Source organism: Cryptococcus neoformans, assembly GCF_000091045.1.
Source record: "Cryptococcus neoformans var. neoformans JEC21 chromosome 3 sequence".
In the NCBI taxonomy this organism is placed as follows: domain Eukaryota; kingdom Fungi; phylum Basidiomycota; class Tremellomycetes; order Tremellales; family Cryptococcaceae; genus Cryptococcus; species Cryptococcus deneoformans.
In genome coordinates this window covers 1141201-1166200 of record NC_006685.1, presented here as the reverse complement: position 1 = coordinate 1166200, position 25000 = coordinate 1141201, and the positions used below count along the sequence as shown (strand labels likewise).

Genomic DNA, 25000 nt, shown 5'->3' with positions numbered 1-25000 from the left:
GGATGAAGCATCCAAAGCAAGGAAGGAAGATGAAGGCTGGAGAGTCGTTGTAGGATTGTTGAAAAATCTCAATGAAGAAGGTACGAGTTCCCCCTTATCCCTCAGCACTTCGTGTCAAATGCTCACGGATCCTAGCCGTGAATGAATTTCATGCCGAAGTCATGCCGCTCTTGTCCACAGGTGATCAAAATGCTACGATGGCCTTGATTAAGAACGCAATGGAAAATGGTATGTTGTCCATGGTTTTCATCAATCGAAAACCTCAGATTTGACACTGTTATCCATCTTAGTGATGGTGGATCGGGCACTTGTATCCCATCCTCGCATACATGAAACATATCGAGCTGCTCGTTTGAGAGCTAGTCACAGCACTCCATCCAAAATACCGTTGAGCTTTCCAGCAAAACGTGCTCCTTCATCGATATCATCACAAAATCCTTCTAGAGAGCTTTCGACAGCGGGCGGATGTACACCGTCCTCGTCCGTTAAGGATGTTTTTGCTGAGCAGTTACTTATGGCGGTGGACACTCCTTTGCCGCCTAGTCCACCGCCAACACCTCGATCAGGTCCTTGGCGTCTGGAATAGGTTTTGACGCGCTTGAGGATAGTTCTGTGTATCATGCATGGTGTTTGTATCATGGTCTATTGGCAACAAAACGGTAACAATTAATGATCTATACGATTCATCCAACGTCAATCGGCCTTCTTCACATTCTATTAATTTCATGTTCGCTTCTTTCCAAACATCCTTTCATCATCGGGAATCACTTTTTTGAATGATGGGCAGTTACAAATCTCCTCAATGTAATTTTCGTCCCTTAGTCGTTTCAATGCAGCAAGGCACACGTGTCGGATAGTAACATGCTGTGTGAAGGCACACTCACGAGCTATTTCTTTGTCGTGACAAGTAACTATGGCAGAGCATGAGACATCTTGTTTGTGCCAATTGAGATGACCGAAAGAGCTTACCGACGCCCTGATTTAACTTGGGCCCCTCAGCTGTTAAATTCCAGGATTGACACCCTTTTTTCTGCATCCATCTTGTCAACATTGCTTTGGGGTGAGGGTCGAAGCCGTTCGGGCCTCTGCAGTATTTTGCCAAAAAAGGTGCGATATGTTCAGTGAAGATTTTTTGGGTAGGTTCGAGGGAAAAGTTGCAGTCCTCAAAGATGGCACCAAAGACAATCTCGACTATACTGCCGTTGACCTGTATATTTTGTTAGATTGCTTATTTTTGTTATAGGGTATGGAAGACGGAATGGACGAGTTTATACTCTTGAAAGGGATGAACGTACGCGAGAAATGACCACTTCCTCCCAATAATGCACTCCGCCTTCCTTATTCTCATTCAGGTCTTCATCTGCTTGAGCTTTTGCCTTTTGCATGAAATGGGTGGCTCGCTTAAGTTCAGAACGGGAATGGTCATCACCGTCAATGATAAGGTCTGACATTCCAAGCTCAACGGCAAGGGCGCATCGCAACCCCTTGAGAAATAATTCATTAGCAGATGCAGGTACGCAAATTTGGGCTTGTCTCTGCTACTTACTTCTGTCGTGCGTGATAGCTTAATACAGCCATTCATCAGATTCAACATTCAAAAAGACCGAACAGGACTTACTTTCATTATGGATAGCGAAGCAGGACCTTCATCGGGATAGCTGTCCATCAGGAGCTCAATAACGTCTGTATATACATAAGCTTACTATGACTGGTGGTCACTGCAGGGTACTTACAAAGATCAAGCAGAGCATTCCCCATCATCTTATATCTTTCTCGGATCCTTCTCGTTTGTTGCGCCGGCGCCAAACTCTAACAAGAAATTGCACATTAGTTTGTGGATGACGGATGATGTCGCAAACATACAAAGGCGTCCTCAAATTTCTTGTTGTCTTTAAATTTGTACCCCAAAACCTCGTAAGATGATTTTTTGAAAAAGTTGATATATGCCGGTACATCAGGATTCTTGGGCTCTTCTGCTTTTGGCGGGGGTAGGACATGCTTGACATCGTCCCATGTATTGAAAAGATTAAGAGGCACCATCAGGTGGTGCAGGATGGCAATCACACTGTCAAGATCCTTGTTGGGCATATAAGACGCTCCTATTATAGCTTCAATGATGTCCGCAATGACCTTTTTTTTTTCGCCAATCAACAGTTAGCTGCACGGTGTCAATGGGGTTCCAAGGTGCTCACCTTATCACCCAATACTCTACTTTCAGGGCCGTCGAAGCTTGTGGGCATTGTCTTTTTAGGTGCAAATTGCCCTGGCAGCAAGTCGAGTTCCCAGTCTCTCGGGGTCCACTCCTTCACTTTAAACTTTTTGTTCCTCACGTATTTGACCAATCCCTGCTTGACAGCATTGGCTGTAAGAGTACGATTGCTGATAAGCATATGACGATCTTGCCAAACTTTATTCATGTCGTCTTCAGAATCTGCTCCGCCACCTAAGAGATAGAAATGCAGAGTGGTCATGAATTTGAGAAGTGTGTCACCCAAGATCTCCAGACGTTCGTACGTCCACCTGGGGACATTGAGACCTTCGGCCGCCGTAATAGCCTGCAAAGCCAGTTCGGGATCAAGGATGGAGTTGAACTCTTTAGCGGACATCTCTTCTGCGATAAGCATCGATTCCAAGTAGAAGATAAAGTAAGGTATGACGGTACATGTTCGGAAGACACTCGCGGGGATACAATGGCGATGCTCGAATTCTGGGACGAGGTATTGTCTGGGTCGTTCTTCAGCTGCCATAGCTGCCGTAGATATGTATGAACCTGTCTTGGCGAGGTTTACGGTTTCGACCTCGAGAATAGGTTGAGAAGGATCAGTAAGTTGTGGCAAGGTGACATTTCCCTCTTTGAGTACGTCGCAAATCGTTTTTTCGGGAATGTCGGGATGGGGTGAGAGAGGATGCAAGTCTTGACGGACGTCGATGATGTAACTGCGACGCGACATTTCGGAAGGAGCGGTTGCCAAGCTGTCAACAATCTCACGCTTGAGGGAATCATAATCATCAAAAGTGAAGGGCAATGTCAACGCGCCATCAGTGACGGCGTCGACTTCCTTCCACGATATATCATCGAGCTTTAAAGATGCGCTTTTGCCTGCGACTAGTTGCTCCTTTGTTGGGGGGACGTATTCTCTGCGAAGAGGGAGTAACAACCACTTGACCTTTCGTAAATCCGTTTTGAAAACCTTTTGTACTTCTGCTCTCATCAACTTTTCTGTGAACACCAATGCCTGATCGAGCTTTCCCGAGTAAAAGGTGTCCATCTTGCCACCGTTTATCACTCTCATTGTGGCACACAGAGGCGGTTGTTCGCCCACAGCCATTCGCACCTCAACCTGATTGGACTTTCTGAAGACGGGAAGAGGCCTGCTTGTTAGCATGCACATCATCCTGCACTCGGGATGATCATATTTTCCCTCCCCAGCCGGTGAGAGCTGCAAAATAGAGGCGTGCAATGAACGGGGGTTGAAGGGTGGACATGTACTCCAGAACTCTGGCGTTGTTTGGTAATCGTACTGGCCATGACCTACGCCACCTGTCGGACGAGGCAGTTGGTCCTTGATGACAGCCTTTTTAATTTCCCATGTGTCATGACACCTAGACTTGGTCCCTTTCGTATCCCCCTTCTTCTTCGGTCGGAGCGGAGTAGCCTGGAAGTTATCGTCGACTTCTCCATGCTTGTGGAGTTCTTTGACGGCCTCGAACGATGCTGATTGCTTGGCGAGAGCTTTATTGGCCCATGGCGTGGAACGGACAGGTCCGTAAAATGGGAGGTTGACGGTACATACCCGCATAGACCCGGGAGGTGGCCCCGCATAGACGTTGGCGTCGCCTAGAGCTGCCTTTTTAGCCGCTTTTTTTGAAAGAGGAGGAGGTATGTAGCCTTCAGGAAGAACATCTTCCATTGAATAGTCTGGCGTGTGGCCTATGGTCTGAAGCCATGAAGAGAGGTGACTACCGGCTGATTGGAAAGTAAGGACTGTACCGTTAGGAGATGTGAAAGTGGTGGGTGATTTGATGGCTGTCGAGTTGTCGGCAATGATGGAGGATGGTTCCTCCGTCATGATGGGCTGCAGGGGCGGGTTATGTCTTTTTAAGAGCAACGGATATAACCAAACGCCAACTTTTGAGAACAACAACAAATGATTTTTACACCCGTGAAAACTCCAGCGTCACAACTTAACATGGCCAGGTTCGTGCAAAAATAAAAAAATAAAAAAAGAACGGAAATGCAATTATTGCTGTATAAACAAATATTCATGCAAGTATAGGGGATTCCATATACACTTCTAGAAACTTTTTTATCATCTCCATTTCCCAAACGTCTTGTCCTCGGGGACGATCTCTTTGAACGACGGGCAGTCGCAAATATCTTTGATTCGGTTTTCATCTCGCAAACGTTTTATAGCTTCTTCACATACGTTCCTCACGGCCACATGCGTAGTGAAAGCCTTGCAACGCGCCACATCTTGATCATGGCAGGTAACTATTTATCTTTTCAGCTTGAAGAATGGACCCAAGTAGTATTTTTAACCACAAGGAATACACACTCACCGACACCCTCGCATAATTTCGGCCCGACTGCATCTAGTTTCCAATATGCACAGCCCTTGGCCTGCATCCATCTAGTTAACAAGCCCTTTGGGTGAAGATCGCTTGCACTGGGACCTTTGCAATATTTCTCGATAAAAGGCACGATGTGGTTATCGAATATCCTCTGGGTATGTTCAAGGGAAAAACCAGAGTCCTGGAAAATAGCACCGTAGATGACTTCGATAATGCTTCCCGTAAACTGCACAGTCGTTCAAGTTTTAGTTTTTTCCACCTCTCCATCTTTTCATAAACTAGGATCAAAATTCAAACTCACATGGTTGACAGCGACACCATCCCAGTAGTGTATACCTCCCTGTTCTTCGTCTGAAAGGCCAGCATCCGCCTGAGCCTTTGCGTCGCGCATAAAGTATGTCGCGCGACCCAGTTCCCTCTCCGCCCTTTCATCACCATCCTTGAGGAGGTCTTGTAGGCCTAGCTCAGTCGCTAGCGCGCATCGAAGTCCCTATTTCATGTTCGTCAGCGATCTGATTGGAATATATATATATAAAGATACCTCTGTGGTACGAAACGTCTGCATGGTTGTTATGCATTAGCAACAGTGACCGGCCCATCACAAACGATTCAATGGATGGACATACTTTCATGTTGGATAAAGAACCAGGTCCTTCTTCAGGGTACTTTGCCAGCAGGAATTCAATGACGTCTGCCCCAAGCTTCAGTTTTTTTGTTTAGAATACCTTTGGGGGGGAATAACACTCACGAAGATCCAAGACTGCATTACCTAGCATCTTGTAGTTTTCGCGGATCCTCCTCGCATGAGGCTGATTACTCATACTCTGTGAGATAACATGTCAGATCACATGGATTGGTTCAGTAAAAAAGAATGGCAGAATCAACTCACAATGACATCCTCGTACCTCCTTTTACGCTTGAATTTGTACCCCAGGATTTCACATGCTGAGAAAGAGTCCGTTTCGGTTTCGGCATCGGCAGCCCCATGTTCTTCGGTATCATGTTCATCATCCGACAGTGGAAGCACATGTTTGATCTCTTCCCAAGTACTAAAAAGATCGAGGGGGACATTGAGATGTATCAATGTGGAGATGACATTGTCAAAGTTCTTGTCCCTGCCATACGAGGCTCCAATGATGGCTTCAACAATATCTGCTAGGAGCTATAGAAATGGAAATGTTAGATTTGGCTATAGAAAAATTGAAAAAAAAACCTGCCTTATCTCCCAGTTTCCTCATTTCTGGACCATCGTTACTTGTTTGCACAGCCTTCTTGGGCGCAATCTGCCCCGGCAACAGCTCTAGCTCCCAATCTCGTGGTACCCACTCTTTCACTTTAAGCCTTTTATCTCTCACGAATTCCACCAGCCCGAGCTTGATTGCGTTGGCGGTGAGTGTACGGTTACTGACAAGCTTGTGTCTATCCTGCCACACTTTCAACGAGTCTTCACGAGAGTTTGCGCCTCCACCGTGCAGATAGACGTGGATGGTGATGAAGAATTTGAGCAGGGTATCGCCAAGGATCTCGAGGCGCTCATAGGTCCATGGGGTGACGTTTTGCGAGGAAGGGGCTGTGAGAGCTTGGAGAGCGAGTTCGGGATGGAGCAATGATCCAAACAGTTTGGTCGACATTTCGTACGCGATGAGCATGCATTCGAGTTGGTGGATGAAAAAGGGAAAGGGGGTGAGGGCGCGGAAGATGCTGGCGGGGATACAGTGGCGATTTTCATACTCTGGAATGAGGAACTGCGTTGAGCGCTGCTCGGCAGGCGTGGCAGAGGTGGTGATATATGAGCCATTTTTGGCGAGACACGCCGTCTCGACTTGGAGGATGGGCTGCTTGCGGTGTACAAGCTGGGGAAACAGACAGTTCTCGCCCTGGATCACTTGCAGGATCGTCTTCTCAGGTCGCTCCGGATGGGGAGAGTCGGGATTGAGGTCTTGACGGACAGCAGTAATGTAGCTTCGGCGGGTCAGTTCAGAATTCGCCGAGGCCATGGCATCGAAACATTGCGCGGCGAGGTCGTCCTCGTCTTTAAGGGTGAACGGAACTGTCAGGGGCCCATTGGCAACAGCTTCGACTTGCTCCCAAGCGATATCCTCACGCGCCAACGGGCCTGGTTGTCGAGCGGAAGAGTACCCGTACGTGAGGGGAAGCAGCAGCCACTTGATTCGATGAAGATCTGCCTTGATGAGTCTCTGCAGCTCAGCCCTCATCAGCCGCTCTGTGAACCTCAGTGTCTGGCCGAGCGTGACGTCGTCGAGGCCGCCTTCCAGGGATCCGGCGCTGGTCATCCTCACGCAGCCGCGGTGGGTGGGCTGCTCCCCTACGCCGAGATTCACCTCGACCGTATCGTGCGTTTCGAACAGCGGCAAGGGCCTGCTGGTGAGCAAGCACATGGGCCTGCACTCGGGGTGGCCAAACGTCTTTTCGGCCGTCGGTGAGAGCAGGAGCACTGCGGCATGCACCCGTTCTCCGGGCGCAAAGGGCGGGCACTCCTTCCAGAACTGGGGAGTGGTGCGGTACGCATAGTCGCCGCTCCCGTGTCCCTGCGGCAGCTCGTCCTTGATCAAGAGCTTCCTGCTCTCCCAGCGATAGTTGCACCTGGACTTTGTGGCCATGATGTCGTCTCTCGCCCTCGTGCGGGGCTGCGAGGGCGTGGGCTGGAAGCGGTCGTCGAGCTCGTGGCTGGCGAGGAGGCGCTGCACTGCGCGGAAGGACGCGGACTGCTTTGCACGGGCCTTGTTGGCGCAGGGGTCCGAGGTGACGGGGCCGAGGCCGGGGAGGTGGACGGTGCAGAGCGTGGCGGGGGGCGCGTCGCTGCGGTGGAAGCGGAAGGCGGGGGTGTGCCCGACCGCCACGTGCCAGCGCGAGAGATGGCCCCCAGCGTTCTGCAGCGAGAGCTCGGCGCCCGAGGGGGAGGTGAACAGCGGGGCAGACATGGGTATGCAGCGAGCAGAGTGGAGGCGCCGCAATTTACGCGACACATTGTGACTTCCTCCCCCACTTCCACTCCCCCACTCCCCACCCATGCTCCGTCTCCCCCGCATCACACGCCGCGCCCTCTCCTCTGGCGCCCTTGCGCCCCACTTTGACCGCCCGCTCCCGCCCCCGCCGCCCGCGCCCCCTGCGCCCCTCTGCGCCCTCCCGCCGCTCACCGCGCCCGACGCCCTCGCGCCCCTCACCCGCCGCACCGTCCGCCACGCCGACGCCCTCGTCGCCCGCATCGCCGCAGCGCCCGCACACCCAGACCCCGCAGAGCTCCGCCGCGTCGTCAAGAACCTCGACCGCCTCAGCGATGTCCTCTGCGGCGTCATCGACATGTGCGAGCTCGTGCGCAACGTCCATCCGGACCCCCGCTGGGTCGCGGCCGCCGAGAAGACGTACGAGACGCTGTGCAGCTTCATGAACCAGCTCAATACCAGCACGGGCCTCTATGACGTGAGTCCCAGCGTGGCGCCCCGTGCATCCGTGCTGCCGCTCATCCGCGCCCCAGGCACTCGTCGCAACCGTCTCCCACACGTTCCCCGGCAACCCCCTCTCGCCGGCCGAGCTCAGAGTCGCCCAGACCTTTCTCTCAGACTTTGAGCGCTCGGGCATACAGCTGCCCCCCGGCGTCCGTGCCAAATTCGTCCGCCACTCGGACAACATCCTCTCCCTCGGCCGTACCTTTCTGTCCTTTGCCGCCGCTGGGCCCTCGGCGGACACGCCCATCGAAATACCAGAGCCAGAAGTGCTGCTCGCCGGGCTCAGCTCGAAATTCGTGGCGTCCTTGCCGCGGAAAAAGCGCAAGGGTCCCGCACTCCTTGCGCCTGGCTCCTGGGAAGCGCAGATGATCGGGAGATATGCAGACAATGAGGAGGCTCGGCGCCTGGTGTATATCGGCTCCATGCGAGAAGACAAGGACAGGGTCTACGTGCTCGAGACAATGCTGAAAGAACGGGCAGAGCTCGCTCACGTGCTTGGAAAGGAAACATGGGCCGATGTCGCCCTGTCCGACAAGATGGCCAAGACACCCCAAAACGTTTTACAGTTCCTCACGTCGCTGGCGACACACCACCGTCCATCGGCAGCCGCAGACGTTGCCGCCCTCCAACGCCTCAAGGCCCTTTCCACAGTCTCCCGCACCTCCTCTCAATTGCCCACCGTGCACGCTTGGGATAGAGATCATTATGCAGAGCAATATGCTGCATCGTTATTACCCAACGGATCCCTACCGTCCATCACACCCTACTTCTCCGTGGGCACAGCCATGTCTGGCCTTTCACACATGCTCTCCCGCCTCTATGGTATCTCCTTCAAGCCCGTGTCTGTCGCACATGGCGAAGTCTGGCACCCCTCGGTCAGGCGGTTGGACGTGATGGACGAACACGGCAAAAGAATAGGAGTGATCTACTGCGATTTGTTTTCACGACCCGGTAAGCCATCAGCCGGCGCAGCACACTATACCGTCCGCTGCTCGAGAAGGGTGGACGATGATCCTTCCGAAGGCGATGGCCTGCCTCCCGGATGGGATCAACATCTCGGTAAAGGAATGGAAGTGCAAGGTGAAGCGTTGCATGGAAAAGAGGGCAAATACCAACTTCCCATCGTTGTGCTGACTACAGACTTTGGAACGGTTGAAGAAAGCGGCCCGGCATTGCTTGGGTGGAATGATCTCGAGACTCTGTTCCACGAGATGGGGCATGCTATCCACTGTAAGATATTCCAACACAATGATTCAAAAAGAGGCACGATAAACTAACACACTACCATTTTTATAGCAATGATTGGCCAAACAGAGTTTCACAACGTGTCCGGTACTCGGTGCGCCACCGACTTTGTCGAGCTCCCTTCCATCCTCATGGAGCACTTTATCTCTTCCCCAGCTGTCCTCAGCACATTCGCCACCCACTATACCACCAACGAACCTTTACCGATCCCCCTCATCCAAGCGCATCTGCAACTCGACCAGTCCCTCAAAGCCCTCGAAACACATTCCCAAATCCTGATGGCACTGCTTGACCAAAAGTACCACTCGATCAAGCATGGCGAACAACTCGACTCTACCCGAGTCTGGAACGAGCTGCAAAGCCAAGTGGGGGTGATCCCACCCGTGCGAGGGACGGCGTGGCAAACGCAGTTCGGACACTTGTACGGCTACGGCGCGACGTATTATTCCTATCTGTTTGATCGCGCAATCGCGGGCAAGATCTGGTCATCACTGTTTGCGCGGGGGCGTACCGGGCCCGCCGCCGCTAATCATGATCCGGCGGCGGCGGAAGACATACTCTCCAGGGAAGGAGGTGAAGCGTTCAAAGAAAAAGTCTTGAAATGGGGCGGTGGGAGAGATCCTTGGGAGATGGTCGGAGACGTGATTGGAGGTGCAGAGGGCGAGCAAGTAGCCAAGGGAGATGAAAAGGCCATGGAACTGGTCGGTAGATGGATGATCAAGTAGTATCTTGTGTGATTCGTTTGCACGGATCGATGATGATGATGATCATGATCATGATGATGACGTATACGCACAGGTCCAATTCTCACTTGGGAAATCGCTTATAGATGGATGCATATAATCACATGCCTACTCTAGACCGTTTGACCACCGCATCTTTTGAGCCGTCGTCTGCAGCCCGTTTATTCAGTACATCGACTGTCGACGCATCCTCCATCGATGTGTCTGCATCGGCTAATGGCGGCGCTAGCACTGGCATGGTCATAATGGCTTTAAAAGTCTTGCGTGCCTCTACAATTGTCAAACATGACTAGTTGAGCTTGGGGGACCCAAAAAAACAAGAGGAAACGATACGGATTCAGACTCACGTGCTCGAAGCAACACCATCTTTGGCGTTTTATCAACTGTCTCCCTTGCTAGATTTGCCGGCATCCCAATCAGAGTGCCACTATGACGCCCCCCGCTTTGTATCAGCAACCGAGGCCAAAGAAAAAAAAGGAAAGAAAAAAAAAAGGAAGACGAACAGATTGACAATGTCCAAGCATCCCCGCAATCCATTCTCACTACCTCCAGGCCCACTTGAGAAAATGACTGATTTTCCTCCCGTGATTCTGATCACTTCCCGTGCATTTGAAAGAAAGTTTTGTCGGAATCTACGGGCTACATCAAGGGGGGTTGACGCTGGGGGGAAAAGGGCGGCAGAGTAAACAAGTTCAAACTATTATTGATTTTATCAGCAAAACGCAAAAAAGGGATAACAACACAAGGTGGGACTTGCAACAACTCCATTCCGCTGCGCTTGACGCATCTGTTTACGATTAAACCTAAAGGTAAAGGCCCGCTCGTGAAGGGGAAGAGTGATTATTGAGATCTGATTAGGTCCAGGATTTGAGAGGTCGGTACATGCCAGCTGAAAAGATTTATCGGTCGTCGGAGAGACAGACAGAATATCATAATTCCTTAGAGCACTTGTGTTTTGGGCAGTCTAGGCCCGCATATGTATATGAGTTGGGGATTATCGACAGTCGCACAAATAGCGAAACAAAACTCACCAAACAATGAGCCTTTCCGTCATCCAGTCTGATATGATACCGTGTCACTTGAACCAAGGAGGCGTTCCCGTAAGAAGAAGAGGATGGCGATGCGCCACTGGGAGATGCGAATCGGGGATCAAGACCAGGATAAGGCAGCCCTTTTTGGAAGGGCGATGGAAGAACTTGATTCGATGGTTCACCAGGAGCGATAGTGCACCCCACGACCGAGTATCCCACTGGCCCCCGCACAATTTCAGCCTATAAGGACAATCGTTTTTAAGTCGCATGTTTACTCACAATGCCCCGTCAGCGCTATCCGTCTGGCGACGCTCTCTCTGGCAGAGGTCTCCAAACCATCCCAGCAGTCTGCGTTGGAGACGACAAGAGGAGGTAAAGGAGCTTTGCCCTTTCCTTTTTTGGCCTTTTTGGAATGGGTGTCTTCTTGAGAAGGTGGGAGCGGGAACGGGAGATACAGGTCGTAGTACATTGCAATAGTATAGGGTTGGTTTTGGGTACACCTTGACACAAGGCAATTTTCAGAGGAACTTTTGGTAAATATGAAACAATCACAACGACTAATTAACTTCTTCAGCAGCAGTCGTCGGGCGGATGGGTCCGCTGTGTTCCTACTCGTCGTCGTCTTCTTACAATTATTCTTTCTTCATTCCTTCTTTTTTCACAACAAAAAAAACGCACACAATATGTCTGCACCACGCTTACACATCGTCAACCTCGTAATACGTGTCAATAGAGACGTGCCTGATAAAAAGAACAAAGGGCTATAATTCATGCTTTGTTGACAACCTGAGCAAAGCGGCAGCAGTGAGTCAAAGAAATAACCATAGTAGTGAGCCTTGCAGGTCAATGGGATTGAGACTTTAGGGCAGGGGCGTGATATCATGCAGTATAGAATACCACTTGACATAAAATATATATATATATACAGAAAACACACTAATGGTGAAGTGTTCAAAGTCAAGGATCTACCTCAAGAAATATATCTCGTCCACCAGACTCTAAAAAAACTGATCATAACGTGTCAATTGAGTAAGCAAACGATGGGGTATATGACCGTACATTTATGATGAAAGGCGATATATAAATTGACGAGGCTAAGACTACAAACTTGGAGTACAGTACGGCTGGTCAATAATGTAGCTTGATCCCAATTATCATGTCAACCCAGGATACCCGAGACGTGCTTTAGTGCAACACTTGTCAGCGGCATGCAGCGCCTTCTATAAAAAAAAGACTCACAGATAGCATACTTCCCTGATTCAAACATATTCAAACATTACCACGACATCCGTCTTCTCTTATGGAGGCTTGTGGTCAAAGCACTCTCCGCTAGTCTCTTGATTGCATCCTCAGTCGATACGTCATCATCCTTCGCAGAGAACTTGTCCCCGGCAATGGCGGTAAAATCTATGTTCTTGAGAGTCTGTGGAGGTGGAGGGATCTCCTGGCCAGTGTTGACCAGTACAGCTTCAAGTTGAGAGATACGTTCAGCGGCGGAGACCATCTGAGCAGATAAAGTGACATTGTCTGACTTCAAGCTCGAGACATAGCTGAATGAACATAAAAGGTTAAACAGTTACAAAACCTACTGCAAGATCCAGACTTACCTAGCGGTGGCGGGGTTCAGCTCAAAAACGCACGCTACATCGGCCCTGCTGCATCCTGCACACCTTGGTCGCGCATTGTCACACTTTCTCTTGATTTTGTGGCATCGAACACACGCTTGAGCAACTCCTTTAGGCGGATGTACGAATACTGGACCAAGTTTGAAGTCCCCTGATGGATGAGCAAAATCAAGTATGCCCTCCTCCGGCAAACCATCGCTGTTGACACCATTTTTTTCGTGCCCGCGAGGCTTGGACTGCCTTGCGCGTTTGCGCGGAGGTTTCTGAGGTTCTTCAATATTTTCCGTGGAGATGGATGGTCCAGCCTGCTCAGAATAGGAGTATTGCTGATTGATTGTAGGATCGGGATGGGAGGAATGATCGCGGTATCCTTCTTCCCATGGATTCTGCGCCCTTGGAGGAGGATTAGGTCCATTTGACCATCCGCGATATCCATCGTCTCTTGTGGATGAATTTTGGTATGATCCGAATGCCTGTGAAACACCATCAGATGGTTGTTGACCTTGAAGCTCTTCGCGCCGAGGAAGGTCAGGAGGTGCACCACCGTCACCAATGAGTTCTGGGGCAATTTGGATGCCCTGGGCAGCTCCGCTAGTGTCGGCTAAAGCTGCTGCAAGGGAGGGAAGATTCGGGGATTCTTGTGGGGGCGAGAAAGACATGGCCGGATGGATGGATGGCTTTAAGCGGATTGAGAAGATGGAGATGATGTTGTGGTGGGCGCTTCAGTTTCCGCATAAAGCAAAATGGACGGGGCTCGCCGAGCGGAATCAATTTTCATCAGGTGGCACGGCCGGCCGTTCTTCCCCCTCCTCCCTCCTCGCAAAAAATAAAAATGCCGCCCCCCGCCGCCGCCGTCCTCCTCGTAAATAAATCTTACTTATGTCACAGGTGCGGCGCGGTGTCAGTAGTATCGGAGATACACACGTCAGTTGTCTGATTTTCGAGGTCGCAAAGCGGAAGTTGCCGCGCTGCGACTGGCTTGGCGTGATACGACGGAATCAGACGGTCATTTTCGGGTATCCGGCAGGAGTTTCAAGCATGCGTCAGAGAGCATTTCGGTTCACTTTCTGTCTGTAGTGCATAGATCTAGTGTATAGATATCTTCCCCGCCCTCTATACCCGTGCTATGCTATGTAGTTCAACCCCTATAGACCGCAATTGCTTCCTTCGTTGCTATCCCCACCATCTCTACCCACCTCACCAGCTGATTGGATCGAGTGGTGGTCTACTTGGAGAACATCGCCAAACGCAAATGCAGCGAGCAATTCAAGAAGGAGACGGATGAGAAGAGGATCCTGGGAAGGACGCGTACTGTGAGTATTTGGTCAGTTTCTCAGGCGCGGGTCAGTCACTAATGCCACCCTGTAGTTCCGTCAGTCGATCAAGGAAAACTGGGAATCACTCCCTCTCAGCAAATGCCGCGAGGCGTCCTTCTTGAGGAATGCTCTGTTCGCCGGTGACGGAATCTTACGTGCCGTCCATTTCATTGCCGGTCCAAAGAGCAAAACTTCTTGAGTACCGAGAATGTCGCGGCCGACGGTGATGGAATTGCTGATCTTGAGGATGATGACCTGGAATACGACGAGTTCCTCCCCTTGTGCGACCTTTACAATGGTACCAAAGGGGATAAGCCGGGTTGGATGGTCTATGAGCCATGGTGCTGGTCCGAAGAGGTGAGTCAGTCCTACAATCAGCAGTAGCTTATGCTGACAGACAATGCTGCAGGTGCGCCTTGCTGTTTGGACCGCGTACGAATGCTGGCAATCCTCTCTCCGGAAGACGAGCCACACAACCGCTGACATCCTCCACCTCCCATTCAACTTTCACGGGATCGGTTCGTCAGGTTTCCGCCTTGCCGACAGGTACATTGATACGGATGACAGCACCGATTTGTTCCAGCCCAAGTTGCAATGTACCAAGAGCATGGTGAACTGGGATGTGATAAGCAAGGTCCATTCATTTTCTGTCCCCGACTACACCGATGTCCCCTCCGACCCCTTCTCATCAACCTCACGTCCACCCGCTCTTCTCGATCTTCTCCAAACCACGCACCCTGCTCTCCTCGAAATCTTGCGTTTCTGCCTTGCCTCAGTGAGGATGATGGGCTCAAGACCTTGTGGAAGAACCGCATTGGGTACGATTGTTCGCCATACCATCATACGCTGAACAAATCAATCTCCCTGACCCGGTTCAGAAACATAACAGAGTATATCGACGATGTCACGGCTTCTGAGCGCGATACTGGGACTAGAGCCGTCTTGGGTATGATTGTTCACCGTATCATCATAGGCTGAACAAAGCTATCTCCCTGAATCGGTTCAGAAGCATGACGGAGTATATTGATGATGCCATGGCTTCTGAGCGCGATACTGGGACTAGAGCCGTCTTGGGTACGATTGTTCACCGTATCATCGTAGGCTGAACAAAGCTATCTCCCTGAATCGGTTCAGAAGCATGACGGAGTATATTGATGAAGCGCGATAGTGGGCTCCATCCTCAGCTAACGATGGATGGAGATGGGGAGATGGATAGCTTTGGCGGTTATTCAATGATTTTTGGCGAACGTGGGGTTGACACCGACTCTGCAGATCTCGAAGCCCACGATAGTTACAATGTCAGCGTGACGACTATCGTCAAGATCGCTCATGAGCATAGGTTTTACCGCAGAATTATGCGGCGTAAGCCTTATCTTTCGCCCAAAACCATAGCTAAGAGGAAAGAGTGGGCCAGGAACAACGTGAAGAGGGACTGGCGGGACGTTGTTTTCACTGATGAATGTGCATTGGAGCTGGGGGGAGGAATTACGAGGCGGCAAAGGACTACCCGACGCGTAGGCGAAGCGTACGCTCCCCAACACATCCTGCCAACCTTCCATTCTGGTCGACAGAGCCTGATGGTTTGGGGAGCGATTAGCTACTACCAAAAATTCCCTCTCTTACGCCTTCCTTTGGCTCCATCGACGGTCAAAAATGGTGTCAGGATCAAGGCCGAATCCCTCAACGAATCCAGGTACACCGAGATGGTGATCAAAAGCCTCTTGGGGGCGAGGGTGGTATCCTTAGGTCGCTGAGGTCCTCCGGTTTCGAAAACATCCTTGTGTTGTGTAAGGGAACGAGGAGAACAATAAGGAAGATGGAGAGGAAGAGAACAATAAGCAGTTGGAGAGGAAGAGAACAATAAGCAGTTGGAGAGGAAGAGAACAATAAGCAGTTGGAGAGGAAGAGAACAATAAGCAGTTGGAGAGGAAGAGAACAATAAGCAGTTGGATAAGTAGTTTCGGAGGACCGAGGAGAGGAAGGAGACGAGAGGAAGAGAAGGAGGACTGCGCAAGAAGGCGTTAGGGAAGGGAGAGGTACGAGTGGAGGAGACAGGGAAGTGTGGGAAAGCTGAGTCAGCTCGTAGAGCTGAGAAAGATATAAAAGGCGTAGCCTTTAGAGTAGATAAAATGCATAGCCCAAGCAGCTTAGTCTACTCGAACTCTCCAGTCTACCGAACCACTTCAGAGCTTCTAGAGCAATTGAATACAAACGAATGAGGACAACGAAACTATTGTAGCCTAAGGTACTTTCCGGCCTCTACGAGGACAGTGGTGCTGCTACAGAAGGGGAGGGTTGTTGGAATGTAACAAATGGTGATCCAACTGAGGGGGATGAGGAGGATTAAGGTTAATGTTCCGAGGCACAGAAAGGAAGATTTTCATAGACATTCTTTATACATATATGGTAAATGCTTTATTCCTTCTTTTCTTCCCTCATGCAACGTAGAAACTCTCAACGTAACCTAACTATACCTGATTTGTGACAGGCTGAAGGGGAAGGAGGTCGCGGTGGTCAAGCCATGTCCGGTACTGCATAACTCTGCCAGCGATAGGACAGAGGGGACATCGGCAGCGGACTAGAGCTTTGAAAGGCTACACCGATGCGATATCAGACAGATATCCCGACTTAACCTCTCGTCTAATGTACTCACAATATTCATCCCTTCATTTATAGACTGAGCCTCAATGGGTGTATCTCTTGAATAAGGCTTATAAGGCCGACTATGTGAAAGATGTGAGCAGTTCTTCGTGCTGCATATCGCTTCGCGAGGTGATGGTAATTGGGACGCCTACTCACCGGAAGGAACTCAAGGAGCTTGAAGGAGCCATGGTTTTAGCTTCAGAGCAAGGGCGAGACAGTCAAGATGAGTAGATACACTAGCCCATCGCCACCGTGCCAAGTCAGCAAAGTCATGTACAGTATGATATTTCCTCTCGTCGACATACACGGATATACAGTCCGGAGAAGAGACGCTGGGAGCCGAGCTTGTTGGTCAGATATTTTATCAGGGTTGTGGTGTGACTTGAGGGGTAAATAGAGATAGAAGTGTGTGGAACTTAAAAGAATTTGAGGAGAATCGTTTGGTGCTCTGAGTTCGTACTGAGGCATGAACGGTGGGTTTCAGACGAGGAATCAGACGTGGTCCGGTATGTCACCCGCATGAACCAAACAAAAATCAGATGGCCTGCGCCGCCCCAGTTGCAGCCCGTCGGCAGGCGGCGTGCCGCGCCCTGCCGCTCCAGAATCATAGTAGTAGGCGTACTCTGAAATTTTCGTCATGCCAGGTGGCAGGACGCCGTCTGCCGCGGAAGAATTAGGCGACCCTTTCCCACAGTGCTTCGTTGTCCGAATCAGTCGGCGGAATCTTTTAAAGAAGAGCTTCGGCCGCCGCGGACACCACCAATAAAATACTAATAAAATAGACGACAAAACGAATGACAAGAACGAAGAAGGTCAGCAAGCGTCGAACGTACTTTCTGTTATAATAATTTATCATCAAAAGGCATATATGTACGACTGTTAGCCATTATATTAGCAACCGATTTCCGACCCAAGACGGGATTACGTTTGACGGTAAGACAGTCTGTCAGTCTTATTCCTAGCACATACCACGACGGCCATTATTGATTAGAGTAGTGGATCAAATCATGGCAAGCGGTTTTTCTTCAGAGAGTCCGGTGAACATCCTTCTCATAGGCCTCGGATCGATAGGTTCTATCTACGCCTATCTTCTTGAGAAGGTGTGTACTGCTGAATGTCAAGACTTTCATTGATACTTTTGGTAAATGTTGATAGCTGATCATCTATGTTTGCGTTACATGCAGTCAGGAAAAGCCAGGGTCACTGCAGTGGCTAGGTCTAACTATACGCTCTACACAACAAGTGGCGTGACGCTCGATACTGAAAGATTCGGCGAGATCAATAACTGGAAGCCTTACAGAGGTAGGCTTTGGACAATAAATTTGAGACTACCAGAAGCCATGGATAGCTAAACACAAATAAAGTCTTCAAAACTCAGCAAGAAGCGCTCAATGATGGTACTTTTTACGCCTCCTGCATTGTGTGTACAAAGTGTTTGCCCGATGTATTACCCAATGTCAAGCTCCTCGAGGATACATTAGCTAGTGATCAAATTGGATCTTATCACTTGATGCAGGTGTGTACCAGTTCTATGCGTGCAGAAGGTGATTAGACTAACTCAAGTGATGTGATGCCACAGAATGGACTTGGAATAGAAGAGGATTTGTTTACCGCTCTTGAAGGTAGAGAAATCCCTATCCTGTCCAGCTGTGCTTGGATTGGTATTATGACTTCCTCAGACGGTCAAGTTGTGTCATGGAGTGGCCAAGTATGTGTCGGTCAGAATTTAAGCCAATGCGCTAATCATATTGGCAGGACATGCTTGTCACTGGTATTTACCCACCCGCCTCTCCAGAGACCGGGAATCAAACCCGGGCGTTCTCTTTGAAAGAGGCCGAAGCTCTCAACCTTTGGGTTGATTTGCTCAGAGCTGGTGAAGGAATTGTACATCCTACTGAGAGAATAGACTCCATTCGCTTCTCAAAGGTCTGTCCTTCTGTGACCCCCTTGTGCAAAGCCTGATCCTCATCTGATTTCGCTTGCAGAACGTGTGGAACTGTGCCTGGGCCTCCGTGCAGGGCCTTGTTCGAGCGACGGCTCTTGCATTTGCACCTTTATCCTTGGAGCAAGCCGCTGTGGTGAAGGCTTACTTTCGAGAAATTGTCGCTGTCGGATTCGAAGCTGGATTGCTGTGGAAGGGCATGATTCAATATCCCTCGGGGGAGATCAGTGCAGGCCTAGAGGATGTTGTCAATTATTGCTGGGACAAGGTGAGAGCGCTTTGCAGTGCCATTTTACCCATCGCTTTTTACACTCTGACTGACGTTGCAATTCTACGATCACAGATTACTGGAATGGCTGTTGCCCGCGGTGTAGGACACAAGTACTCATTACTCATTGATGTCGAAACGGGCCGTCCTTTCGAGCTTGAGGTTATCGTCGGCTCTGTTCTGCGTCTCGCTCAGAAACATAACATTGAGACCCCGCGACTCGAATATACCTATGTCTTGCTTAAGGTTTTACAGGGAGAAATTCTAAGGGAGAAACGGTTGAGGGTGAAAGAAAGGGCTGTAGTCGCGTAGGAGCAATTTCTAACCCCGTATCACCACGCGAAAGCGATCAACCTTAGACTTTGGAAAAGGAGAACAAATAAATCGCTAGAAAGAATTACATCAGATAATTGCAACATTCTATGCGCAAGTTTTAACGTAGTGATAATTTCCAGGTCTTTTTTATTGGTTCTACTTATGCTGTTAAAAAGCCTTTCCTTTGCAAAAGTGACCCTTTGTATCTTCTGCCTGTTCTCAAAGACTTCCTTTCATCCAAGGACTTCTTTCCTTGATTTTGAGGAGTGGATTATGGACTGGCTGATGCGTTCAAATCTTCGTAAAGTCTGAGTTTGATTCATATTGTGAACAACGAGAAAGACGGCCATCATCAGCAGCTGTCATGTCAGACAGGCGAAAGCTTGCTGCCCCTCCTGGCGTGGGGGCTGGTAAACCTGATCACCCCTTTGCAGTCACTGTTGAAGACCCAGTACCTGTAAGGCTCTGAAAGATTTACATTTAACACACCATTGACTCACAATGCTCTGGGATTTTTCAGAATGCAATCGTACCAGATGGGTACGGAATCAAGTACCACGCGTACCACACAATGTCAGCCTATCTTTTTGAACCCATTCATTTCTTTGGAGACACGCTGATATGTTGAACGCGCTCAACAGCACTGAGGGTGTCTTGTAGGTCAGATTACGTGAAGAAGAGTCGGTACTCTCTGTTTTTTACTGAGCAAAATCTCTAGCCTACCAGCAGGCACTGCGCTGCCTGGGGGTGCAGTGCTCCCAATGTCCAGTGTCGCAGACTTTCCTATGATATTACCGCTTGGAACGAAACTGCCGGGTGGTGTTATGGTGCCTGTGAGTTGCAATCAGCGACTTCCTCGATGCTGATCAGCCGGCTGGGAACTGAAAAGATCGTCATGGATAAAGTGGCCAAGCCAGGGCCTCCCGCTGCCAAAGTTCCTCCAGGTCCCATTTGCAGCATACAGTAGTAAATTGATCAGTGATCAAAGGATTAATGAAGATATAAGGAGATCCAAAATCATCAGCTATGCATTGTAGCATTGTACATATCCATCTAATCATCATCCCAGTGTCCCTGCTGCTTAGGGGGAGCTATTCCTGCTTGCTTGGCCACAATGATACTGTCCACTCTGAGAACACTGATAGCTGCCTCGGTCGCCAGCTTCAATGCCCAGTCTTTAGCAGCATATGGGTCGAAAACCCCCATGTCCTTAGTAGATCTGACACCCTCCTTCTCGCTCTCAATGTCCACACCCGCATCGACCTGTCCGTCGGCATGCGCTTTGTAGAGAGAACTGACGACATCTTCCGAGTTGAGGCCCGCGTTCTCAGCCAATGTACGAGGAACAACTTCACAAGCTTCGGCCCATCGCTTGATAGAATGTTGAGCGAGGCCGGCAGTTTTGCCACCGTAGGCGGAAATACGTCGAGCGAGTTCAATTTCGCTGGCACCGGCCCCAGGCACAAGCCGGCCGTCGCGGAAAAGGATGCGGATGGTATTAATACCGTCGTCAAGAGATCGTTCGAGGTCATCAAGGTAGTTGGCAGTGGCACCACGAAGAACGATAGTGGCAGTTCGAGTCTTCTCCCCTTCTTCCTGTCGAAGGACAGTGACACGGTCCCCACCGATCTCGATGGTCTCAAATACATCAACCATACCAGCTTCCTCGGGGGTGGGAGCACCGAGCCGGGCAAGAGGAGTGGCACCAACAACCCGACATAATCGTCGAAGGTCGAATTTGGAAAGAACCTTGATGACCGCAATGCCCATTCGATTGAGATAATGTAAGGCAAGGTCACCAATACCGGAACCAGCAATGATGAGCTTGACACCGGAGTCGGCAATTTCTTTGAAGTACTATGAAAACGGTAAGAAACACTGATTTTGATAGAGATAATGAGGGGTAACTTACGCCCTCGAGTTGTTTCTCTTCACCGCGTGAGAAGTTCAACAGATCTTCCGCCTTTTTGAGCAGAACAGTACCCTTAGTCTCAGTCTGGGAGATATCCAGACCACAAGTATATACTGCTACCTTAGCCCTGGTAGCATTCTTCACAATACCTGAGATAAACGTAAGCAAACAGTTTCAAATTCTGGCGCTCGAGACAACGGACCTTCAGGTTCTCTACCGAACACCATGCCCCGAACGACTCTGCTCGCCTCAAGACCGCCGCCCAGAACCTTGACTACTCGCACTGAATCGACGTTGAAATCCTTAGGGTTTTTAGGCATGACTGCCAAGGCAGCCTCGGCGACAAGTTTTGAGAGCAGTACTTCACATCCAGGTTGCTTGGAGGCAAGGGAAGAAGAAACTGCAGCTGCAAGGTTGTCGACAGAAGGTAAGGGAGAAGATGTGATCTGTGCGGCCACCAGAGCTGGAAGACAGGAGCAAGTCAGTATTCAACAGCGTATGGGATGCACGCTACTCACTTTCGAGCTCTTCTCGTCCCTTTGCCAAGGCCATCTCGTACCCCTGAATGACGTCTGACGGGTGCAAACCCATAGTCAAAAGATGTTCCGATCGTTTGAGCAGCTCTCCGGCAAAGATGAGCACTAGATTGGTCGCGTCCCCCATCTCGGCCTCCTGAGCAGTACTAGCCATGACCAGAAGCTTCGCAGCAGGATGGGCAACCTCAATTTCTCGGATAATGGTGGCAGCATCAGAAGTGACAAAAAGTCGTCCCAGGTGGTTGATAATAAGTTTGTTCCGACCTAGATTCACAAGTGTCAGCATGCTTCCTAAGACGAAGACGAGGAGACGATGGCAACAAGAGGCCCTATCCTCGACAGCAACGGGCCCAACAAACGAGATCACTGACCATTGGGTCCGAATGAGGTCCTCACTATCTCGCTGAGCTCTCCAACAGCCGCTATGTTCCTCAAGACGGCCTCCTCCAGTCCAGACAAGTGCTGTGTAGATGGTAGAGAAGCATAGTCAGCAATTTATCCAAGCAGGCGTGGCTGACACAGTAAATTGAGCAGAGGCGTACCTTGTAGCCAGACTTAAAAAGGTCGGGGCCTGAGGCCTTGGGTACTTTTAGAGACATCCTGTTCTTCAGTGTACGAGATATAAAAGGGTAGGAAGACGTTGGAAGGTTATGGTGTTTCTTGCCCAAAATGTCGCTCGACCACCACCGCCGTGCAGACCGCGCGAACAAACGCGGCTGGCGGCTCCTGCCGCCGACACCACGAGCCATCATGCACAATTAGTCCCGTCGCGGGGATTTGGCTCTGCGGCTGGATATGGCAGCCGGTATCTGAGGGTTTCCTGCTATGGCATGTTTATCTCGTGTATCACCAGTATATCCCACCCACCGCTATGCATGGAAAAATTGAGCACTTACTCAGCACCCCGACTCCCTAGCTGTCTCGCCACCGTGCATCTTTTAGCTCACTCCTTAGCGTCCTATCACTCGCATCGTCGCATACCACAACCTCACCCTCCCTTTCCGGTTGTCCGCCCTGCCATCACGCCTAACCTCAACCAATTCCATCGTACTCCTGGCTGCTAATTATTATCACTGACAGCCCCTCCTCCTGTCCTCCAGACTTTCTATATCTCTGAACTTGTATCGATCAATCATCCACAGCTCAACCGGTTCTTGAGAATGCCTCCAGTTCGCCACCAAGCGCCGAATAGGTAAGCGGCCTGGTACTTCGTAGGAGGAACCAGCTAATACCGATGAACCCCTTTTGGAAAAACAGACTTGTAATTCAAAGAAGGCCCATTCCTGTAGTAGAAGCGGAGTGTATTTTACGTTCCGATATGGAAATTGTAGGTCCAAAACCAATGTCTATCTGTGCGTTGTCGCTCACGTACATGTAACAGAGCCATAGGACACCTGTCTGTTGTCGATGTCCTGGCTGCCCACCTGAGGGCCGTATCATGCAATTTGGAAGCTGGTTGTCACATGATGGACTGACATATTACGATTCTATCAAAGAGGCCGAAAAGAAGATGCCGCCCCATCAGTCCGTCAGCAACTACCCATCCCTTTCTGCTCGTAACCAGAATACCCCTCTACCCTCTGTCGGTATCGCCACCGACAATGCCAGAGCCTATCCAGCGTCTTCATCAACCAAACATTTTGTGCCTCCTTTTCCCGCTGCTCTACAAATGCCAGTAATGAAGGCTGTGTCCAGTGTTAAAGACGTTGGGGAGGGCGACAGACTCCTACGATACCTTAAAGATGTTTTGGAATGTCTTCAACCAAATTCTTTGAAGGGACAACAATATACTCCTTTCCAGCCTAATGACTTCTCGACTGTCTCTGATTTGCTCCCCGCCTTGGGCCTGCGACTTCCTCAACTCTTGTCGAATGTCCAAAAGCTTGATAACAAGACCGAATGGCTTCGATCCATCCTCAGAAGCTTAATTACAGCGATAGAGTGTCACATAAATTTACTCCGGAAGAAGGATGCCGAGATTAGTGAATTGAAGGATAGGATGTCAAGAGTAGAAGAAAGATTGAGACAAATTGAGGGTAAAGACGCTGAAAAACCGGTGCGAAAATGAGCTAGGACACTTCCACAGCAGTGCGATACCGATATTGAAGTAAGTGGTGTATGCCGTACTGTGATTATCAACGCTTACACCGGAATACAGAACCTGCTCCACGGCTTTGGTTGGGAAAATGGTAGTGCTGCCGATCAAGGGCACGAGACACTTTATACGCCCGAAAGCCCCTTATGATCCTACCCATCATGCCAATGGTGTTACCAAAGTCCGGACCATGTCATTTCCAGATATGCATCATTGCTCGTTTTACCCACAACGTACAAAGCCTCTCCCTGATTTCAAATGCTTCCATCTATGTCATATGTAGTAGTATTTCTATCTGATCGTTTTCATTACTCAATGAGTCCCGAAAGCTTTCGGGCTAGCAGTTATCGTCAGCGATTTTGTTCATTCTTTCAATTCCAGAGAGAAAAAAAAGCCCAAACTCACGGTCACGGCCGCAAGCCCAGCTAGTGACGTTCCTCCAACCAGCATCAACCTTGAGATGGAAAGCGTTCATCATAGAAGTCTCAATCAGGAAGAGGATAGCAGCACCAATCTCCGATGCGTTGGTCATGCGACGAGGGAACATTGAGTGAGCGTTCATCTCGTCCTTGAAGTAATCCCCGCGACCCCCGCTGTTCATAAGAGCCGAATAGACAAGGGCAGGGGCGATAGAGTTAACTCGGATACCTGTAGGAGCCAGGAAGTCGGCAGCCGCGCTGGTAATGCCCAGGACGGTAGCTAGTGATATGTCAACAAGGATGTTACTAGGGTTGATTAATTAAACCTACTTTTGGAAGGGCCATAAGTAAGGCATCGAGCGGGAGGATCGAAAGCTACGATTGAGGAGATGTTGACAATACAGCCTCGCTCTTCTTCGACTCGTTCATGGAAGGGGTCAAGAGGTGGGTATTGAGAGTTGATGGCGTCGGCAACAACGGCGTCAACACAGAAGGTACCGTACGCATTGACTTTCATGACCTTCTCAAAGTCCTTTTTTTTCCGATGTCAGTTGCGAATCAACACGCAGGCAATGCAGTAATCTTACATCCAGCTTATCAGCCATCTTGGGCCCCCAAGGCATGCCAGGGTTAATGGCCGCGCAATGCACGCCACCTGCCAAAGATCCCTTAGGCACCTTCTTCAATGCCGCTTGAATTGCTTGCTCCATCTTCGCCCTGTCGGCAATGTCAGTCTGCTGGTAGACATAACGTTCAGAGTTTGGGAGCTCCTTGATCTTTTTCTCTCCATCCGCAGGAGAAAGGATGTCGAAAATCTGAGTAAAATGAATTATAAGCGTACAGTTCTTCGCTGGCATTCTTACAACTTGTG

The 25000-nt window shown here is 50.0% G+C and overlaps 11 protein-coding genes across 11 annotated transcripts in view; 5 read left to right on the top strand and 6 right to left on the bottom strand.

The window, feature by feature from the left end:
• Positions 1 to 689, top strand: part of CNC03690 (chaperone protein DNAJ, putative) — a 1729-nt gene extending 1040 nt beyond the window's left edge. The window contains exons 5-7 of the mRNA XM_024656783.1: positions 1 to 80; positions 136 to 228; positions 291 to 689. The exon at positions 1 to 80 is cut by the window's left edge and continues 212 nt beyond it. Of these exons, the coding sequence (XP_024512415.1) occupies positions 1 to 80; positions 136 to 228; positions 291 to 586 (469 nt within the window). The 3' untranslated portion in view covers positions 587 to 689. The remainder of the gene's footprint in view (positions 81 to 135; positions 229 to 290) is intronic.
• Positions 612 to 4118, bottom strand: CNC03680 (hypothetical protein). Its single transcript, XM_024656782.1, has 8 exons — positions 2193 to 4118; positions 1864 to 2130; positions 1734 to 1809; positions 1619 to 1683; positions 1547 to 1564; positions 1296 to 1484; positions 970 to 1207; positions 612 to 911 (listed from the first exon to the last, which is right to left on the bottom strand). Exons 1-8 carry the CDS (start codon positions 4068 to 4070, stop codon positions 724 to 726), a joined length of 2919 nt encoding a protein of 972 aa, XP_024512414.1. The 5' UTR covers positions 4071 to 4118; the 3' UTR covers positions 612 to 723.
• A 137-nt stretch (positions 4119 to 4255) lies between these two features.
• On the bottom strand, positions 4256 to 7487 carry CNC03670 (hypothetical protein). The gene is made up of 8 exons (XM_024656781.1): positions 5790 to 7487; positions 5462 to 5734; positions 5321 to 5396; positions 5199 to 5263; positions 5114 to 5131; positions 4874 to 5062; positions 4561 to 4798; positions 4256 to 4492 (listed from the first exon to the last, which is right to left on the bottom strand). The coding sequence occupies exons 1-8, from the start codon at positions 7191 to 7193 to the stop codon at positions 4311 to 4313; spliced, it is 2445 nt and encodes an 814-aa protein (XP_024512412.1). The 5' UTR covers positions 7194 to 7487; the 3' UTR covers positions 4256 to 4310.
• Positions 7488 to 7613: 126 nt separating this feature from the next.
• On the top strand, positions 7614 to 10133 carry CNC03660 (mitochondrial intermediate peptidase, mitochondrial precursor, putative). The gene is made up of 3 exons (XM_569591.2): positions 7614 to 8013; positions 8069 to 9269; positions 9336 to 10133. Exons 1-3 carry the CDS (start codon positions 7894 to 7896, stop codon positions 10007 to 10009), a joined length of 1995 nt encoding a protein of 664 aa, XP_569591.2. The 5' UTR covers positions 7614 to 7893; the 3' UTR covers positions 10010 to 10133.
• CNC03650 (hypothetical protein) lies at positions 9802 to 11579 on the bottom strand. Its single transcript, XM_024656780.1, has 6 exons — positions 11338 to 11579; positions 11059 to 11276; positions 10785 to 10991; positions 10531 to 10724; positions 10375 to 10454; positions 9802 to 10297 (listed from the first exon to the last, which is right to left on the bottom strand). Exons 1-6 carry the CDS (start codon positions 11525 to 11527, stop codon positions 10128 to 10130), a joined length of 1059 nt encoding a protein of 352 aa, XP_024512563.1. The 5' UTR covers positions 11528 to 11579; the 3' UTR covers positions 9802 to 10127.
• Positions 11580 to 12000: 421 nt separating this feature from the next.
• On the bottom strand, positions 12001 to 13378 carry CNC03640 (expressed protein). The gene is made up of 4 exons (XM_024656779.1): positions 12666 to 13378; positions 12298 to 12608; positions 12118 to 12241; positions 12001 to 12065 (listed from the first exon to the last, which is right to left on the bottom strand). The coding sequence occupies exons 1-2, from the start codon at positions 13340 to 13342 to the stop codon at positions 12335 to 12337; spliced, it is 951 nt and encodes a 316-aa protein (XP_024512410.1). The 5' UTR covers positions 13343 to 13378; the 3' UTR covers positions 12001 to 12065; positions 12118 to 12241; positions 12298 to 12334.
• A 4053-nt stretch (positions 13379 to 17431) lies between these two features.
• On the top strand, positions 17432 to 19391 carry CNC03630 (conserved hypothetical protein). The gene is made up of 8 exons (XM_569587.2): positions 17432 to 17587; positions 17639 to 17742; positions 17827 to 17944; positions 18007 to 18158; positions 18222 to 18350; positions 18398 to 18568; positions 18628 to 18852; positions 18928 to 19391. The coding sequence occupies exons 2-8, from the start codon at positions 17650 to 17652 to the stop codon at positions 19162 to 19164; spliced, it is 1125 nt and encodes a 374-aa protein (XP_569587.1). The 5' UTR covers positions 17432 to 17587; positions 17639 to 17649; the 3' UTR covers positions 19165 to 19391.
• A 120-nt stretch (positions 19392 to 19511) lies between these two features.
• On the top strand, positions 19512 to 20173 carry CNC03620 (hypothetical protein). The gene is made up of 4 exons (XM_024656778.1): positions 19512 to 19624; positions 19688 to 19740; positions 19809 to 19823; positions 19886 to 20173. Exons 1-4 carry the CDS (start codon positions 19532 to 19534, stop codon positions 20031 to 20033), a joined length of 309 nt encoding a protein of 102 aa, XP_024512407.1. The 5' UTR covers positions 19512 to 19531; the 3' UTR covers positions 20034 to 20173.
• A 13-nt stretch (positions 20174 to 20186) lies between these two features.
• Positions 20187 to 22253, bottom strand: CNC03610 (t-complex protein 1, theta subunit (tcp-1-theta), putative). The gene is made up of 6 exons (XM_569582.2): positions 22158 to 22253; positions 21987 to 22077; positions 21598 to 21879; positions 21282 to 21542; positions 21080 to 21228; positions 20187 to 21024 (listed from the first exon to the last, which is right to left on the bottom strand). The coding sequence occupies exons 1-6, from the start codon at positions 22212 to 22214 to the stop codon at positions 20221 to 20223; spliced, it is 1644 nt and encodes a 547-aa protein (XP_569582.1). The 5' UTR covers positions 22215 to 22253; the 3' UTR covers positions 20187 to 20220.
• Positions 22254 to 22517: 264 nt separating this feature from the next.
• Positions 22518 to 23985, top strand: CNC03605 (hypothetical protein). Its single transcript, XM_024658434.1, has 4 exons — positions 22518 to 22807; positions 22873 to 22942; positions 22997 to 23722; positions 23774 to 23985. The coding sequence occupies exons 1-3, from the start codon at positions 22776 to 22778 to the stop codon at positions 23681 to 23683; spliced, it is 789 nt and encodes a 262-aa protein (XP_024514292.1). The 5' UTR covers positions 22518 to 22775; the 3' UTR covers positions 23684 to 23722; positions 23774 to 23985.
• Positions 23900 to 25000, bottom strand: part of CNC03600 (conserved hypothetical protein) — a 1721-nt gene continuing 620 nt past the window's right edge. Inside the window, exons 4-7 of the mRNA XM_024656777.1 lie at positions 24717 to 24944; positions 24460 to 24661; positions 24116 to 24409; positions 23900 to 24047 (exon numbers count right to left, since the gene is read on the bottom strand). Coding sequence (XP_024512405.1) covers positions 24019 to 24047; positions 24116 to 24409; positions 24460 to 24661; positions 24717 to 24944 — 753 coding nt within the window. The 3' untranslated portion in view covers positions 23900 to 24018. The remainder of the gene's footprint in view (positions 24048 to 24115; positions 24410 to 24459; positions 24662 to 24716; positions 24945 to 25000) is intronic.

Coding starts and splice junctions, on each gene's coding strand:
- CNC03660 (XM_569591.2), top strand. CDS start 7,894: ATGTGCGAGCTCGTGCGCAACGTCCATCCGGACCCCCGCTGGGTCGCG. Junction 8,014..8,068: donor CCAGCACGGGCCTCTATGAC/GTGAGTCCCAGC, acceptor TCCGCGCCCCAG/GCACTCGTCGCAACCGTCTC. Junction 9,270..9,335: donor GATGGGGCATGCTATCCACT/GTAAGATATTCC, acceptor CCATTTTTATAG/CAATGATTGGCCAAACAGAG.
- CNC03630 (XM_569587.2), top strand. CDS start 17,650: ATGGCAAGCGGTTTTTCTTCAGAGAGTCCGGTGAACATCCTTCTCATA. Junction 17,743..17,826: donor ACGCCTATCTTCTTGAGAAG/GTGTGTACTGCT, acceptor CGTTACATGCAG/TCAGGAAAAGCCAGGGTCAC. Junction 17,945..18,006: donor TAACTGGAAGCCTTACAGAG/GTAGGCTTTGGA, acceptor ACACAAATAAAG/TCTTCAAAACTCAGCAAGAA.
- CNC03680 (XM_024656782.1), bottom strand. CDS start 4,070: ATGACGGAGGAACCATCCTCCATCATTGCCGACAACTCGACAGCCATC. Junction 1,684..1,733: donor GAATGCTCTGCTTGATCTTT/GTAAGTACCCTG, acceptor ATGTATATACAG/ACGTTATTGAGCTCCTGATG. Junction 1,208..1,295: donor AGGAAGTGGTCATTTCTCGC/GTACGTTCATCC, acceptor CAAAATATACAG/GTCAACGGCAGTATAGTCGA.
- CNC03610 (XM_569582.2), bottom strand. CDS start 22,214: ATGTCTCTAAAAGTACCCAAGGCCTCAGGCCCCGACCTTTTTAAGTCT. Junction 22,078..22,157: donor TTTTTAAGTCTGGCTACAAG/GTACGCCTCTGC, acceptor CCATCTACACAG/CACTTGTCTGGACTGGAGGA. Junction 21,229..21,281: donor GTTCGGTAGAGAACCTGAAG/GTCCGTTGTCTC, acceptor CGTTTATCTCAG/GTATTGTGAAGAATGCTACC.
- CNC03670 (XM_024656781.1), bottom strand. CDS start 7,193: ATGGCCACAAAGTCCAGGTGCAACTATCGCTGGGAGAGCAGGAAGCTC. Junction 5,397..5,461: donor GGAGGTACGAGGATGTCATT/GTGAGTTGATTC, acceptor GTTATCTCACAG/AGTATGAGTAATCAGCCTCA. Junction 4,799..4,873: donor ATGGTGTCGCTGTCAACCAT/GTGAGTTTGAAT, acceptor ACGACTGTGCAG/TTTACGGGAAGCATTATCGA.
- CNC03605 (XM_024658434.1), top strand. CDS start 22,776: ATGCCTCCAGTTCGCCACCAAGCGCCGAATAG. Junction 22,808..22,872: donor CGCCACCAAGCGCCGAATAG/GTAAGCGGCCTG, acceptor TTGGAAAAACAG/ACTTGTAATTCAAAGAAGGC. Junction 22,943..22,996: donor TACGTTCCGATATGGAAATT/GTAGGTCCAAAA, acceptor TACATGTAACAG/AGCCATAGGACACCTGTCTG.
- CNC03650 (XM_024656780.1), bottom strand. CDS start 11,527: ATGTACTACGACCTGTATCTCCCGTTCCCGCTCCCACCTTCTCAAGAA. Junction 10,992..11,058: donor ACGGAAAGGCTCATTGTTTG/GTGAGTTTTGTT, acceptor ATGCGGGCCTAG/ACTGCCCAAAACACAAGTGC. Junction 10,455..10,530: donor TGCTTGGACATTGTCAATCT/GTTCGTCTTCCT, acceptor GGGGCGTCATAG/TGGCACTCTGATTGGGATGC.
- CNC03620 (XM_024656778.1), top strand. CDS start 19,532: ATGTCAGACAGGCGAAAGCTTGCTGCCCCTCCTGGCGTGGGGGCTGGT. Junction 19,625..19,687: donor CTGTTGAAGACCCAGTACCT/GTAAGGCTCTGA, acceptor GGGATTTTTCAG/AATGCAATCGTACCAGATGG.
- CNC03640 (XM_024656779.1), bottom strand. CDS start 13,342: ATGTCTTTCTCGCCCCCACAAGAATCCCCGAATCTTCCCTCCCTTGCA. Junction 12,609..12,665: donor CTGAACCCCGCCACCGCTAG/GTAAGTCTGGAT, acceptor ATGTTCATTCAG/CTATGTCTCGAGCTTGAAGT.